Raw genomic sequence first — 16,220 nt, forward strand, 5'->3', positions numbered from 1 at the left:
GAGAAGACATCCTACTTTGGTAGGCCCAGACATCCCCCTCTGGCACACATCGGCCATCATCCCATGTACCTTGTTCATGCATCAAGCCGGCACCGTCGATAAATTCAATATCCTGGAGAACGGATCCGACGTCGCCAACGATGTCGACACCCCAGAGAACGGATCTGGTGCCGCCATGAGCAAACCCGAAGGAAACATCAACAACCCAGAACAAGAACTCTAAACAAGGGAACAGATCTCCTTCCGCCCTGACCGCTATTAAAGTAGAACGTATCTCGGTCTCTCCTCGCCGGAAATGATGCCAACGACAACGCCTTCATCGAATCAGAGGCAGGAGGCACCAAAATTCCCACACACCGTCGAACATGGGAAACCCTGGAGCTACCCTACCTATATCCGCACTAGATTAGGAGCTATAAACACCAGCCGCCCAAATCCAGGTTCTCCTCCCCCTCCAGTATCACCTTGGCTGCCGGAGGAGAGGGGGAATTAGAGAGATCGACGGCAAAACATGTCTCCTGTTATTCGCCTCTCTCGGTTACTGTAGAGGGAGAGAAAAGGAACGAGAGCAAATGGAAGAACGAGTTTCTAGCTAGCACATAGTACGCGGGCATCCAAATCACGTAAATTCGTTAAAAATCAACAGTGTTCTTCTCAAAGTAAGTAAATTTTTTAGCATGAAGAGTGGAAGTTATGTTTCTAAAAGCAGCACCTGACATTTAGGTCTTTGCAAATTAGCTGGCCCGCCTGTCAGTCGTTGGGAGTGGACATGGAGCCTATAAAGGAGGAAAAAGGATCCTATGCGCTGGACATGCCACTCAATGAATGCAGTGCTGCCACTGCTCACTCCACGCCATTACTCGTGTTCAGTATCCCGGCAGCTCTTTCTCTCTCTCTCTCTCTCTCTCTCTCTATCGTCTCTCGCACTAGGCATCTCCTCACACTTCATACTGCGGCCCAGTGCCCACAGAGCTGCTGTACAAAGGGAGGGAGGAGAAAACCAGCGAGTGAAAACTGAGCAGAACGAAATGCAGTCATTTCCTGGTTCGCCCATCTCCTCCGGAGCTATCCCCAGCCTCTTGTGGTGTCTTCTTCTCTTGACCTTGGCAAGCAGCAATGGTGTGTTTGCCACAGCACTAAAGGATGGGTGTGGCTACAAGCTGGTGTCCCTGGTTCAGCAACCCAATGGGGGCGGCCTTGTGGGCTACCTGCAGGTGAAGCAGCGCACCTCCACCTATGGCCCTGACATCCCTTGTCTCAGGCTCTTTGTCAAGTAAGAACACGCTCCGCTCGTCACGCGCAACAAATCAGTTGTTCTTGTTCATCGCATTTTTTATGCACGATGTTCTATGTTCCAGTGATACTCCCCCAATTGTAAATAGCACATCTCGTAGTAGTGCTAAGCGAATGTCTGTGGTTGCAATAGTTTATCATCTCTCAATTGATTGCCTTGGTGAAGAGATGATAGAATGAAATTTGACTCCTAACAAATTGAAGGTAAAAATATCCCGGTATTTCAAGATTGAACCACAATGTGATGCCATCTAAGATATTTTTCTGTTCGATTGACTTCCAATCATGATTTCCAAGTATTCAAAGACTTCTCATTACGATGCCATGGCTTATAGAAGCACCTGAGGTCATGTTCTAATGGCGCAATGTTGCGCAGGCACGAGACGAGGGACAGGGTGCGAGTGCAGATCACCGATGCAGAGAAGCAGAGGTGGGAGGTCCCCTACAACCTGCTCCCCCGGGAGCCAGCCCCACCGGTGACCGGCGCCAAGATCACCGGCGTCCCCTTCACCGCCCCTGAGTTCCCGGGCGAGGAGCTGGTGTTCACCTATGGCCGCGACCCGTTCTGGTTCGCGGTGCACCGCCGGTCCACCCGGCAGCCGCTGTTCAACACCAGCTCCGGTGCGCTGGTGTTCAAGGACCAGTACCTCGAGGTGTCCACGGCGATTCCCCAGGACGCCGCGCTGTACGGGCTCGGCGAGAACACGCAGCCCGGCGGCATCAGGCTGCGGCCCAACGATCCCTACACGCTCTACACGACAGACATCTCGGCCATCAACCTCAACACCGATCTCTACGGCTCGCACCCGGTTTACATGGACCTCAGGAGCCTGGGCGGCCGCGGCGTGGCGCACGCCGTGCTGCTGCTCAACAGCAACGGGATGGATGTCTTCTACAAGGGAACGTCCCTAACGTACAAGGTCATTGGGGGTCTTCTTGATTTCTACTTCTTCGCCGGGCCGACGCCGTTGGCCGTCGTGGATCAGTACACGTCGATGATCGGCCGCCCTGCGCCCATGCCCTATTGGGCATTTGGTAAGGACTGCCTTGCTCATGGTCTTTTTCATCCTTTGTGTTGCCCTTTACTTAATTGTTGTCAGATTAGTTTGATCCATTCGGCCGCTTATATTATGATTAGCTAATTTCCAGATTGCCTGATACCGTATAGCTTTCTCTGATGTCATTGATGCTACTGTCACTCTGGTCCACACTAATTTAGGTCTTTTGAGACAAAAGAGGACCATTTATTTTTGTGGATCTGCTGTCTTTAGCCAGTGCTAAGCATGCCAATATGCCAGCAGTATTATAAATAGTTCCTGGTAAATGCTTTGCATCATGTGAACTTCCTTGCACAGAAATGAAAGACATGCAGAATGGTTAGTCAAAACATGTAGAATGGTTTATCTCCTTGTTAGCAAATAGAATACTCCTGCTACCTCACTTACTCGCGGTTGGACATCATGACATAATCTGGGATTACCAGTATTGCAATATATCCCAAAGCACTTTCCCTAATCTTGCAAACTTCACAACCAAATGTTACTGGTTTATGTCTGTGCAAAGTATATGTAGACCTATCTGCGCAGCTCAGTTTGTTCTGAAGAAGTTCAGAAACTTGAGAAAAAGTCATGCTGCAATTAATTTTGCCCAATTCAGCTATATTGCATTGCATTTCTTGCAGCATGTACTGACCTGTTGCTTTCAGTACATGAAACTACCCTACATGGAAATGTAGATGTCCTTAGTTTTGAATAACATATAGTCTTTGTGGATTATGAATTACTTATAATCATTAAGTGATTCCACAGTGACTGATAAAACATAGTTTTCCATGATGCCATGGATGGAACATTGTCACTCTGGCACAAAATTAGGTCTTGGGAGACATGATGTGGCAGTTTATTTGGTGGATCACTTGTCTTTAGCCAGTGCTAAGCGTGCAATATGTCATATTCCCCAGTAGGTTTGTACTATTATAGCTAGTTCCCCAAAGATGCTGGATTGCTGGCAACATGTGAACTTCCTTTCAGAAAAAAGAAAGGCATGCAAGCTTCTGGGTCTCCCTGTTAGCAAATAGAATAATCCTGCAACTTAGTTCACCTGTTCTTGGACATCATAATACAACCTGGTATAGCTATTGTCCTGCTTTGTGAAATTACCTTGCTGATCAATGTATCAACTGTCAAATATATGATTTCTTAAAATCTGCTTCCCTAACCTTGTGAAATTGAGCAAATGTTGTCTTTACAAGATGGTGTCGCTAGTTTCACATCTCTCGAGGCCCTGACACCGATAACCATAAGGACTTGCATGCTCTGTACAATTAAATTTTGCATTACTGTAAAATTGACCAAAGTTCATGGACCGGCTTATCTGAAAATAATCAGAAACCCCAGAAAAAGTCACATTACAATTAATTTTCTAAATTCTTCTGTTGTGTATTGGATTTCTTGCCGTACAATCGTCATTTACTTGCATCATTGCATGCACAGCAGAAAAGTAGAGTAGTGTTGTGAATATGCATGTTCTGAGATGAAAATCATGAATGATTTTGCTATAACCATTCAAATTTTAGAAAATGCATGATTTCCATTTCTGTGTATCAATGATAGCCGTTTCCTCCATTTAAAAAAAAGGAACATGCTGCCTGCATACTATATAAGATATCAACTGCACTTTCGTCTTTGTACTCTGAAATCCTTCAAGTCTCTGAATGCTCCATGTGCTTGTCTTCAGGGTTTCATCAATGTAGGTGGGGGTACAAGAACCTTTCAGTGGTAGAGGATGTTGTGGAGGGCTACCGGACTGCCCAGATACCCCTCGACGTGATCTGGAACGACGACGATCACATGGATGCCGCCAAGGACTTTACTCTCGACCCTGTCAATTACCCACGCCCGAAGCTACTGGCATTCCTTGACAAGATCCATGCTCAGGGAATGAAGTATATTGTGCTCATTGACCCTGGCATTGCCGTGAACAACTCCTATGGTGTTTACCAGCGTGGCATGGCGCGCGACGTCTTCATCAAGTTGGATGGGCATCCATACCTTGCCCAGGTCTGGCCTGGCCCTGTCTACTTCCCGGACTTCCTTAATCCGAACGGCGTGTCATGGTGGATTGATGAGGTGCGGAGGTTTCATGACCTTGTTCCGGTGGATGGGCTCTGGATTGACATGAACGAGGCCTCAAACTTCTGCACCGGCAAGTGCACAATCCCGAAGAAGCACAAATGCCCTGTGCCGGAGTCAAAGACGCCATGGGTCTGCTGCTTGGATTGCAAGAACCTTACAAACACAAGATGGGATGAGCCACCTTACAAGATCAATGCCTCTGGACAAACTGCTCGTCTCGGTTTCAACACCATTGCAACCAGCGCTACACACTACAATGGCATCCTGGAGTACAATGCACACAGCTTGTATGGCTTCTCACAGGCCATTGCCACGCACAGGGGGTTGCAAGGACTCCAGGGCAAGAGGCCATTCATCCTGACGCGTTCCACGTTCGTCGGGTCGGGCGCATATGCCGCGCACTGGACGGGCGACAACAAGGGCACATGGGAAAATCTCCGGTATTCAATCTCGACGATGCTCAACTTTGGCATCTTCGGCATGCCGATGGTTGGCGCAGACATCTGTGGCTTCTACCCGTCGCCCACTGAGGAGCTCTGCAACCGGTGGATTGAGCTCGGGGCCTTCTACCCGTTCTCCAGGGACCATGCTAACTTCGCATCTCCGAGGCAAGAGCTCTATGTCTGGGCGTCCGTGGCGAAGTCGGCACGGAACGCCCTCGGCATGCGGTACAAGCTGCTTCCCTACCTGTACACGCTCAACTACCAGGCGCACCTCACCGGCGCCCCGGTGGCACGGCCGGTGTTCTTCTCCTTCCCCGACTTCACGCCGTGCTACGGGCTGAGCACGCAGTACCTGCTCGGCGAGAGCGTCATGGTGTCCCCTGTCCTTGAGGAGGGCGCCACTTCTGTGAGCGCAATGTTCCCGCCGGGCAGCTGGTACAACCTGTTCGACGCAACGAAGGTGGTGGTGTCCAAGGGCGAGGGCTCGGTGAAACTCGACGCGCCGCTCAACGAGATCAACGTGCACGTGTACCAGAACACGGTCCTGCCCATGCAGCGCGGCGGGTTCATCTCCAAGGACGCCCGGGCGACGCCGTTCACGCTCGTGGTCGCGTTCCCGTTCGGGGCCACGCAGGCGGACGCGGAGGGCGCCGTGTTCGTGGACGACGACGAGCGGCCGGAGATGGTGCTCGCGGAAGGGCAGGCGACGTACGTCCGCTTCTACGCCAGCGTGCGCGGCAAGGCCGTGACGGTGCGGTCGGAGGTGCAGATGGGGAGCTACAGCCTGCAGAATGGACTGGTCATTGAGAGGCTCTCGGTGTTGGGACTGGAGGGAACCGGCAAAGACCTCGCCATTCAGGTGGATGGCACCGACGCCACCGCCATTGCTACGTCAAGCCCTTACTTCGCAGCAGGTGCCAACGCGAAGCTGCATCGGCAAGAAGGCGTCGAGAGTAGCAAGAAGAGCGTCATGGTGGAGGTGGGCGGTCTGGCATTGCCGCTGGGCAAGAGCTTCACCGTGACTTGGAACATGCAGATCGCAGCATAGGTCAAGTTTGCCTTTTTGCTTCCATCTGCATTTTCTTAATCTGTATCTGATTTAGATTGTAGTTCTTGCCGTGCTGCTGCTCCGCCAGGTTCTGAAACTTGTCAGCTGGGGGTGCTCTAATGTAAGAAGCACCCACACAGATTCACTGATCATCATCCGCATTGAAGCCTGGAGGAATAAGACTGAAATTTTAATGTTTTTTAATTTGATGAATGAATCAATACTTGCCGAAATGAGGACCAAGAATCTCAACTCTGGTTAATAGTGGTGTGAAAAATGTTGATTAAATTTCTTTTTTAGCTTTTCACATGTTTCTATTTGCAATTTGTGGTTCGCGTCAATTTACAGCCCATCGCTAACAGAAGCCCGTCAACAAGTCTATGGGCCCAGGGGCGGTCGATGGCCTCCCGTAGGCCCGTAGGCGCACATGCGAGACGGCAGCTATGGCCAAGACAAAACAAAGGCCGATGAACGAGCCTGCGGGTCTCGCCCGCTGCCTAGCTGAATTGGTGATACCTTCGTGTGCAACGCCGCATGCATCTTATTTCATTCTCATTCAACCAAGAGAAAAGAAGAGGAGAGAGGATGGGAGGAAGATTTATGCGGCGAAGTCTTACTGGAAAAAAGAAGTAAATGTTTTCTGATTTTTTTAACAAATCCGGTAGAATAGCAACTAGTGCTAAGTTTTGACATAGGTTAGATATTAGATCTAGGTTTTATTTTACAAACCTGGTAGGATAGCCACTAGTCGTATGTTAAAATATAGATCTAGTTTTAAAATTAGGGTTAGATATAGTTCAGCAATTAGATCATATTTATACGTATATTTTAGCAATTAGATATAGTATTTAGATATATGTTAGGTATTAGATGTAGGATTTAGACATAGTTTAGTTATAATTGATACGATAGATGTAGGATTTAGATGTACTTGATGTAGTGAACCGGGAATATGTTGTTGTAGTATAGATTACATGTTGGGTTATGCTTGTAATGAATTTTGCATTGTAGATGTAGTTTAACATGATTCTTTCTATTCTGTCGTAATATTGTTATAGTTTTTATCAATTGCTGTCATGTATGTCGGATATGTTGCAGTTTAGTATTTTTTACGAGGACATTTTACGAGGACAATGAAATCTTATATATTCCGAAAGGGGTAGTACTATCTGTATTTAAGTTAATAGACAAGGGTATATTCAGACCAATGCATAAAAGTGTCAGACACTTATATGTCTGGTTGATGCTGGGTTTCAAAATAGATATCAAGATTCAAGAGATGCCTATTAGCATTGTGAGCAACCGTTTTAGAGAAAATGTCTACTGGGAGGTGTTCCTGCTCTGGGAAGATGAAGTGTGGAAGAGGTACCTGAAGGATGTTGTGCACAGAGATTGGTCTTCTATGTTGCTTGTGCAATAGAAGAATAAGGAGATAGTTAGAGAGATACATGGTGGAGGGTACGTGGATGATGATGATGAGGAAGAGTATGATGAAAATGTCGATTCGGATAGTGTACATTCATCGGATTATTTGACTAAATTGTCTAGTGAGGCACACGAGGGAAACAAATCCTTTCTCTAATTGAACAGATGGAGCGGGATGATCTTCAGGCTGATGAAACTCCTGAGTATGACATCTCGAATGATGAGGACGATGCTCTGGTTCCTGCGGACTGGAACAATCCAAACTTCAACAACCTTGTGGTGAATGAGGGAATCAAGTGACCTGGGAGTATACACAAAATGTGGTGACCAAGGTGCTAGGTATCCTACTAGTCAGACCATGAAGTTTGTTGTGACTTAATGGATGACCTCTCTTCGATGGTAGTTTTATATTGTTAAATCAAGCAAGAAGGAATATAATGTGAAATACGCGAATGAGGGTTGCCTATGGCGAGTACATGGTTTCAAGGGGAATTGGGTTGACTATTGTAAGGTGTCGATTGTGATTGACTACACTTGCATGATGGACGAACCTGAGCTCAGCCATATGAACATCACCTCAGCTTTTGTCGCTAATGTAATATACGCCAGATTATGAACAACCTAAACTACGAACCATGGTCCATAATTAGGCAAATTGAGGAGGAGTACAAGTACATTATCAGCTATAAAGAGATATGGAGGACGAAGAGGAATGCAATATAGATGAGGTTCGGGATCTATGAAGCGTCATACGATAATATGCTATATTTGTTGCAAACAATTGCTCGAAGGAACCCGGTGACATATTACGATATTGATAAGTACAGATTGCTGTCCAAACCTGGCAAGTATGTTCCGAAGCGATGTTTCTTCGCAATAGGGGCATGTATCAAAACTTTCAAGCATTGTCGGCATATCATGTGCATCGACGGCAATTTCCTTACCTTACCAACAAGTTCACAGGACATATCCTGACTGCTATTGGGGTTGATAGGAATAATCAAGTTCTACCGTTGGTTTTTGTATTTGTGGAGAGTGAGAACAGCAGCAGTTGATATTGGTTTATGTACCGTGTGAGGATGATAATTATTGGTGCTCGGCTGAACCTATGCATTATACATGACTGACGTGCAGGGATGCTCAAGGAAATTGTGGAGTTGCAAAATGGAACGGACGATTGCTTGATTGAACCTATGTGGCCAGATCTGCAGAATAGGTGGTGCATGAGGCATTTAGGTGCAAACTTCTTTCGCCAATTAAGAACAAGAACCTCATAAACATATTCAATAGGTTGTGTGATCAAAACCAGCAGTGAAAGTTTGATACTCTTTAGAAGACACTAGATGAGCTGATGAAGAAGCAAACACAAGAACGTGCAGGGAGGCCCATGACGAGACTGGAGGACGTACCCGTACCTCTTGAGTCCCTGCCAAATAACAATAAAGCTAGCATCACACGAAGGAGCGGATCATCTACCAGGTCATTTAGCAAGTGGATTGAGAATGAGTCCACAGAGAAGTGGACTCTTCTCTACGATACCAATAAGGCTAGGTGCGGCATTATGACTACAAATTTAGCATATATTTATAACTGGGTAATGAAAGGTGTGAGGGTGTTACCGCTGGTGAGGATTGTAAAGTTCATAATTCAAGGGATATGCAAGTACTTCAGAGATCACTATGTAGTAGCGCACACGACGCTGAATAATGTTAGTATGATTTATGGGACGAAGATGACTAAGTACATGAAAGAAAAGGTGGAGAAATAAAAAATGCACTGGGTGAAGATCATGAAAACTGTACAACACAGACACAAAATTCTATGCAGGGACAAAGGAAGGAGAGGGGGCAAGCGTGAGAGTTATCCACAAGTGCACCATCTTCGATGGCAAGTGCGTTTCCAAATGCTACAAGCCGATGCTACTGCATAAGCCATGCTCACATGTGCTTGTCGCGTGTGCTGTGACGAGGATGAGAACTACTTTAAGAAGGAAGCTTTGTTAGACACCTGGAACTATGAGGTCTATGGTTTTGGGATTCATGATTTTTTCACAAAGAAACTTGGTCTAGATGCTGTGTTCATACCTAATCCCAATAAGATGAAGCGGGAGAAGGGGTGGCACAAGACTACGAGGCTCCATAATGATATGGATGAAGCAAAAATTGGACGTCGCGTGAAATGGTGCAGTAAGTACAACAGAACAGGTTACACTTACAAGAAATGCACTGTTCATGTCCCAAATGTGAACCCCGCAGAAGTAGGTCCTTCCGGGTCTGCCACAGATGGAAGACGTCCTCGTAGTCGTCGATCGTCAACTTTGTCAGCTCATTGAGATCGATTAATATTGTAATTTATGGTGTGATGGATATTTATGTGCACATCATTGTACTTTACTGTGTTAGTACCGAGGTGGTCACAATGTGCAAGATTGTAACGTGTTATGTTATAATTTGTTCACATATTTTGTGTACGATCTGAACAATCTATTATATCATGTTATATGTTAGACGTTTACTTGTTCAATTCCCACAGATAAAGACCAGCTTAGATCAGGTATATACCGGTCGACACTTCTTAATCTTTAGTTGTTTTGCATATAAAAATTTAAATAACCTGTGAACATGCAGGTATCGCGCAACTGGAGATACTTGACTCCCAGATCGACGTCATGCATCGTTCGTACCGCTTCATGGCGCAGGCTGAGGACCTCCCAGTACTTCGATCTCATGTGCCGGATGAGCTAATGAGGATTGACGAGCGCTGGATTAAGAGGTTTGTTAATTTTGAATTTACGGTTTTATACAGATTTAGACACATTATTGGTCACTAACTGTATTATGTTTACAGGTTGCGTGTTGCTGGCCTATTTTCGCTGTGTCGTCTTGTGGAGGTGGACGAGTTGGTGGGGGCCTCAGAGGTGACGATGCGGTTCAGCTACGACAGGGCCCTCTTCGTGGCCCTTGTCGACAGGTGGCGTCTCAAGACGCACACGTTTCACCTCCCTTACGGCGAGATGACGCCCATGCTTGAGGACATCTCGCTCCTGATGGGTCTGCCTTGCGCGTTTGCCATTGTTGGGGCTAGGGATGTGGGCATGGGTTGGCAGGACGAGATGCTGGGCCACATCTTCGTCATTGAACGGAGGGATGGCGTAGCCCCATTTAGGCATTTTCAGCGACCAAGAAGCATGGCTCGACAAAGGCTTTTCTTGTTTAGTTTGTGGTACGTATATCTTTTAATGGTTTAATATCTCCTTTATGTTATTAACAGAAACAAATATTTGTACTTCTTCCTTATTTTACAGGCGGATACCATCCACCCACAGCAGGCGACGAGGATGTCTCCCGACACCTGGAGGCGTACCTCCTGTGGTTGTTTGGGTGGGTCATGTTCATCGAGATCCATGACAATATGATCTCGATGAGTATGATCCCTTATTCTAGAGAGGATGCAAATGTTGATCTGGTGGAGATCCCGTAGTATAGCTAGGCTTTAGCTGTGCTAGTTGCAACGTACCGTGGCCTGTGTGATGGGTGCACGAAGACCGACGACAACGCGATCCTCACTGGGTGTCCTCTGTTGCTTCAGATGTGGTCGTACGAGCGCATCACCATCGATGGGCCTATGGTCAACCTTAGCACATACCAATATGCTACGAACGGCGTCGATGGCCCGGACATGGAGTCCTTGTGGTGCAGAAGTAGAGTAAGTGCTATGCTATTTGTGTACGTTTATGTTTATTACTTCATTTTATTATCTAACTTAGTTTGGTTGCATAGCCGAGTTGGTCCAGCGTGCAGACACACTGTGCGTACCTGAACTTCATTCGCCAGTTCGATGAGCTAATGGTGGACTGTGTGCACTGGTGGTCGTACACGGAGACCAAGATACTTCGACGTGCTCCGCTTGAACTTTTGGTGCTCTGCGTACGTGATCAGGAGTACTGGCTCATGACTCGTGCCCTCGTCTTCGACATCTGTGTCGAGGAGTACTCACCACATCGTGTGATGCGGTAGTTTGGGAAGTTCCAAGTGTTCCCACTACCGTTGACTAGGTCGGTGCCTATCAACATACACAGGTGTGTAACATTGTAATTACATTTTCATACGACCCACATGTACACCTTGTATTCACGGACTTATGTTTCTGCATGTTGACATGGAGGGGGCTCATTCCATGATCACGTGTGCGTCATGTGTCCAGAGGTGGGTTAAAGAATGGGACCAAGCTGTTGAGGATGTCGTGGACGAGGAGTGACCACACTCGAAGGAGGCATACGTGGAGTACCTCTTGCGGTTCATGCGTCAGACATGAATCCCAGATGATATACACACCGGCTGAGTTTCCGTACCCTACACAAGGGACCAAGCTCGTTCACTTGAGGTATGAATAACACTATGCGATTCCTCATTTACTTCAATTGTTAGTTAAAAAATTGTGAACCAAAATGAAGTTTTTTTTTTACACAAGGACATACTGTGCCAGATTGATGTTGAGGTACGTGCATCAAAACTGCGGCTTGATAGTGGCGGTGAGGTCCCCAGGGCCGATATGAGCATGATGTTTGGCCGGATTATCCAGAACATGGCCAAGACCTTCAAATCGATGAGTTGCAGTTTGTCCCCGGACGTTACAATGGGGCCATCAGCGTCAGCTCAGATCCCGGCATGACCATCTGCCACCTTCACCACATCACCGCACCGACTAGTTGTTTCGACCTTCACCACTGAGCCATCGAGGACGTCTTTGACACCAACTTCCTCTTCGACCCCTACGACGCCGAGATAGTTTTTCACTAGGGCTAGTCACCCCCACTACAATTTCTCCGTCATTGGTGACCCTCGCTATGGTGTCACAACGTCTAGGCCACCCTCCACCGGTGGCAGTGACCACTTCCACGCCAACAACGGTGCGACGCACGCTTCCTTTATGGACCTTGGTACTTCGAGCTCTGGCTCTCCCGGCGTAGGTATGACACTCGCTTTATGCATGCCATATTATTACGTATGTCACGATTTACCAATGCTAACCTGTTTTCTTCATTGTTCCATGTGTAGACATTGACGATCTTCGGGAAGTAGAGGAACAAGGTAGCTACATGGAGCTGCTTAACAGGGACGTTAGTCAGTTCCCTAGGTACGACTTCATCTTCAGATAGATCGATGAGCTCGGTGCATCGTAGCTACCGGGCACGCCACTCCTGGGGACTCAGCCCTCCCATGACAGTACGCCACTCCATCGCCCGTTGACATACTCAGCTCATCAGGTGTGCGCATGGAGGCGTAGGGTCCCCAGGACAGATGCAACCAGGGGCCTCATCCCTAAGAGGGGACGTAACATGTAGGATTCTATATCATTGTTAGTTTTATGGTGTTACATACTAGTACTCCGTGTTATTGTTTTACGTGTACTCCGTGCTAGTATTTATATTATGTGGTTGTCATATTATGTTGGATCTTTGTTATCACCCATGTTTTTATTAATTGTGTTCTCGATCCATCCCAAAGTATAGCATCATGCGATCATATCCCCTTTAAAATCGATCACTTGCAACTTTGGAAATAAAAAGAAACCTAGTATTCAAAAAGAGCACAAAAATATAAATGTGTCTTAGAAGTGTAACCAAACAAATAATTGAGACATGTAATAACGATAAACATACCTTATTGTGCGCCTCGTACTGCTGAGGGTTCATAAATATGGTGTGTGCTCGCATGCTAAAACACTTTGCTATGTCGGCAAGTTTGCACGCCCTGATATGTCTATGATGGCACTCTAATAAGTTCGTCTTTAGGTCCATGGACGTTACAGAGCTTACCATTCGCCCCCATTCCTCCGTGGTGAAATAGGGACAACGGATCATGGTCTGCCATTTCGACAGCACTTTGTTCAGGTTCTCCTCCTTGAACACATCGTCACCTTTTGCCTGAGTCTCCCTAATAGTCTGTAGGGCTATCATTGAGAATTTAGATGTCCACGAGAAATGTTTACTTGAGGAGGCAGCCATGGTGTGGTATTAAGTATCAGATGCTGGTAGTTTTTTGGAAAATTGTGATGTCATGATCTTCTCGTTGCCTCGGCCCCGCATTTTATAAGCAAGGACTGATGGTGTATGGACTAAGTGTAGGTATGTAATTTAGATATAGTGCATGCATTAGATGTCTTCCTGTAACTAGCGGTCACTAGACTCTGAGTAGTCGGCAGCGTGCGGTCACATTGCTCTGAAAAGGTGGCACTGAGAGGTTGGATCAATCTAAAACACTGACAATGAGGGGTCGCATCTCGCTGAAAAGGTGGTAGCGAGAGGTGACTTCAATCTGAGAAGCTAGCAGCGTGATGTCAAATGAGATTAAGAATTGCAGTAATGACATTGTAAGTAGTAATGTCTGAACATGTAATACATAGAAAATAGACATGTACGTATATGTAAGACTAGACGTCTCGTATAAACCATTTGCCATGCAGCTGATGAAAGCAAATCATTGGAGGGAGATAGGAATATATGGGGTAAAAAGGTATGTACAATAAAGGCTGATGATAATTCATTCGAGTACGATTAAATAACACAGTAACACTGTCATACGGCACACACATCGAAAAGTTACAATTTGATATTCTTGATGTGAGGACTAAGTGTATTAGTTGTGTATTACTTATGTTTGTGATGTAAGAACTATGCGATAATTTATGCATAATAGTTGTGTTCAGTATTTGTAGTTTTTAATATATTTCTGCATTGTTGGCCGGGATTTATCATTTTACCAAAAAAAAAATTCTATGTCCAATACTTTTATAGGATTCTTTGCCTTCTATAACTCCTTGCATAACTTTTATAGAATAGAATGACCACACCAAACAACAGCTTTCACAGGGAATCTATGTCAATCATCAATGCCACAATTTTTTTCAGCTTTCACAGGAAATCCCATGATCCAGCTCCAGCCATATCCATGCACTCAGTACATGCATCAGCCCCCAAACATCATAAATAATCTCACCCTTAATCATGGATAGACCACTCCTTGCTCAGCTCTCTGCAATATCTTACTCAGCCCCACCAAGCTCACCCAAGAAACATTGGGGATTTTCATCCCTTATGGGGTCAAACCGCCAATATACTTGTGCGGCGACCCTCGTAGTCTTCGTGAGTCTCATGATATCTCCTACACCTATGGCAGACGCTTCTTCTTGTGTGCCAACTATCAATATGACCCGCCTTTACATGGACCATATGAGTACCCATCGATATAGCGACATAGATCACTCATTTGTCACTTTACATATAGTTACATGCACTATCTTACTAATCTTCCCTCTTGTTTCATTTGTTCAGTCTCATTCACCTGTCTGTGACTTCATGGAATAGCTGGATATGGAGTAAAATGAGCACTAGAAGCATTGGGTTGACATGGAGATGAGGTGGGGGAGAGAAGCTTACGAACGCTGAGAGTACGAGCAACAACAGGAGGAACTAAGGCCGAAGCGTTAGGAGGAGAAGCGCATGAGGAAGGTAGCGGAGGAGCGCGCCGCGGTTAAAGCACGCGAAGCAGAGAGGAAAAGTAAGTGTGAGAGGGCCCGTCGTGCTAAGACGAAGGGCCTCGATACCCTGAGAAAGAGTAAATATCCTAGATGCACTCAGTAGAGAGCATTTATTATACCCTGACCTATTTTTGTTTCCTAACTCATGTTAGATTTAGCAGCGGTACACTATTAGATTAGTCTTCAGACGTACCGCACATACCAACATTTTTATCATCTCTTTATGATTAGAGTCCATTCACGCAGGGACGAAAACCCCATATCCCATGTAATATTTATCAGCGTATATAAACTCGGTGCTGGGTTATATGATATTTGTCCTTCATAACTACTATTATTTAACAAATTAGATTTTATATTCTCACAAAGTCACTTCATAAAAATATTCCATATACTTTTACACCAACTAAATAAAAAAATATCGATAAAATGATATCCAACTAAAATTAAGGATAGAATGAACCGTTTGAATAACTATGTGTAAAGATACTATTTTTCGTCAAATTAATGTGCAATATTTTTCAATTTACCGAATATAAAATCTATATTAAAAATTAATTATACATATAATTTTGTAATTGAATTAAATCGAATATGTCGTCAGTTAGGTGAGCAATATAAATATGTTGCCCGTTGTACAGGTAAGATAAAGGTATCGCTCATTCAACGGGTGAGATAAAAATTTTGTCCACTGAACGGATGAGACATTTCTCTCTTTAATTATTAAATTTACTAGAAGCTATGGCCTGCAAAGTAACAGGCGAGTGCTTGTTCTCGCTAGTTGAACTAGCTCGGTAAGTTATGTCTCATTATTTTTCAAATGAGTATGTAGTATTAAAATATTTAAAATATATATAAAAAATTCGAAATAGCAGCGCACAAAGGCGCCAACGGATTCCACCCGGGGCCTTCTATGTTTTGCAAATGTGGCTCGTTAGCACGGCGTCCCACACCCATTCCAGGCTCCGTGCAGCGGGAATAATATTATGGCCTGTTTGTTAGCCTGCATGGAACCTGTTCTGAGAGGGCAAATTCACTGTGCGAGCCTAGCTCTGAAAATGAATTTTGGTTTCGTTTCCACCGGGCCATCCTCACTCCTTGCGTACTTATTTCGCTCGTTTCCCTTAAATATTCATATTTTTTATTTAACATTCGATTTTATTTATGGTTCAAAATTAGTCTAAAAAATCTAAATATTTTATAAACAAACAAGAACTCACTAGCAACCTATTTTAATCAGTTTAATTCAAAAAGTCTTAGACAATATTTAATTAAAATTCTTTTAAAAATCTAATTTTATAATTTCTAGCAATTTTTTATGTCTTAAATAAATTTTCA

The 16,220-nt window shown here is 45.2% G+C and overlaps 1 protein-coding gene across 1 annotated transcript; it reads left to right on the forward strand.

Annotated features, from left to right (window-relative positions):
• The first annotated feature begins 817 nt into the window (after positions 1-817).
• On the forward strand, positions 818-6,180 carry LOC133895802 (alpha-xylosidase 1-like). Its single transcript, XM_062336321.1, has 3 exons — positions 818-1,273; positions 1,670-2,328; positions 4,030-6,180. The coding sequence occupies exons 1-3, from the start codon at positions 822-824 to the stop codon at positions 5,916-5,918; spliced, it is 3,000 nt and encodes a 999-aa protein (XP_062192305.1). The 5' UTR covers positions 818-821; the 3' UTR covers positions 5,919-6,180.
• The last annotated feature ends 10,040 nt before the right edge of the window (positions 6,181-16,220 follow it).

Source organism: Phragmites australis, chromosome 2, assembly GCF_958298935.1.
Source record: "Phragmites australis chromosome 2, lpPhrAust1.1, whole genome shotgun sequence".
NCBI classification, from domain to species: domain Eukaryota; kingdom Viridiplantae; phylum Streptophyta; class Magnoliopsida; order Poales; family Poaceae; genus Phragmites; species Phragmites australis.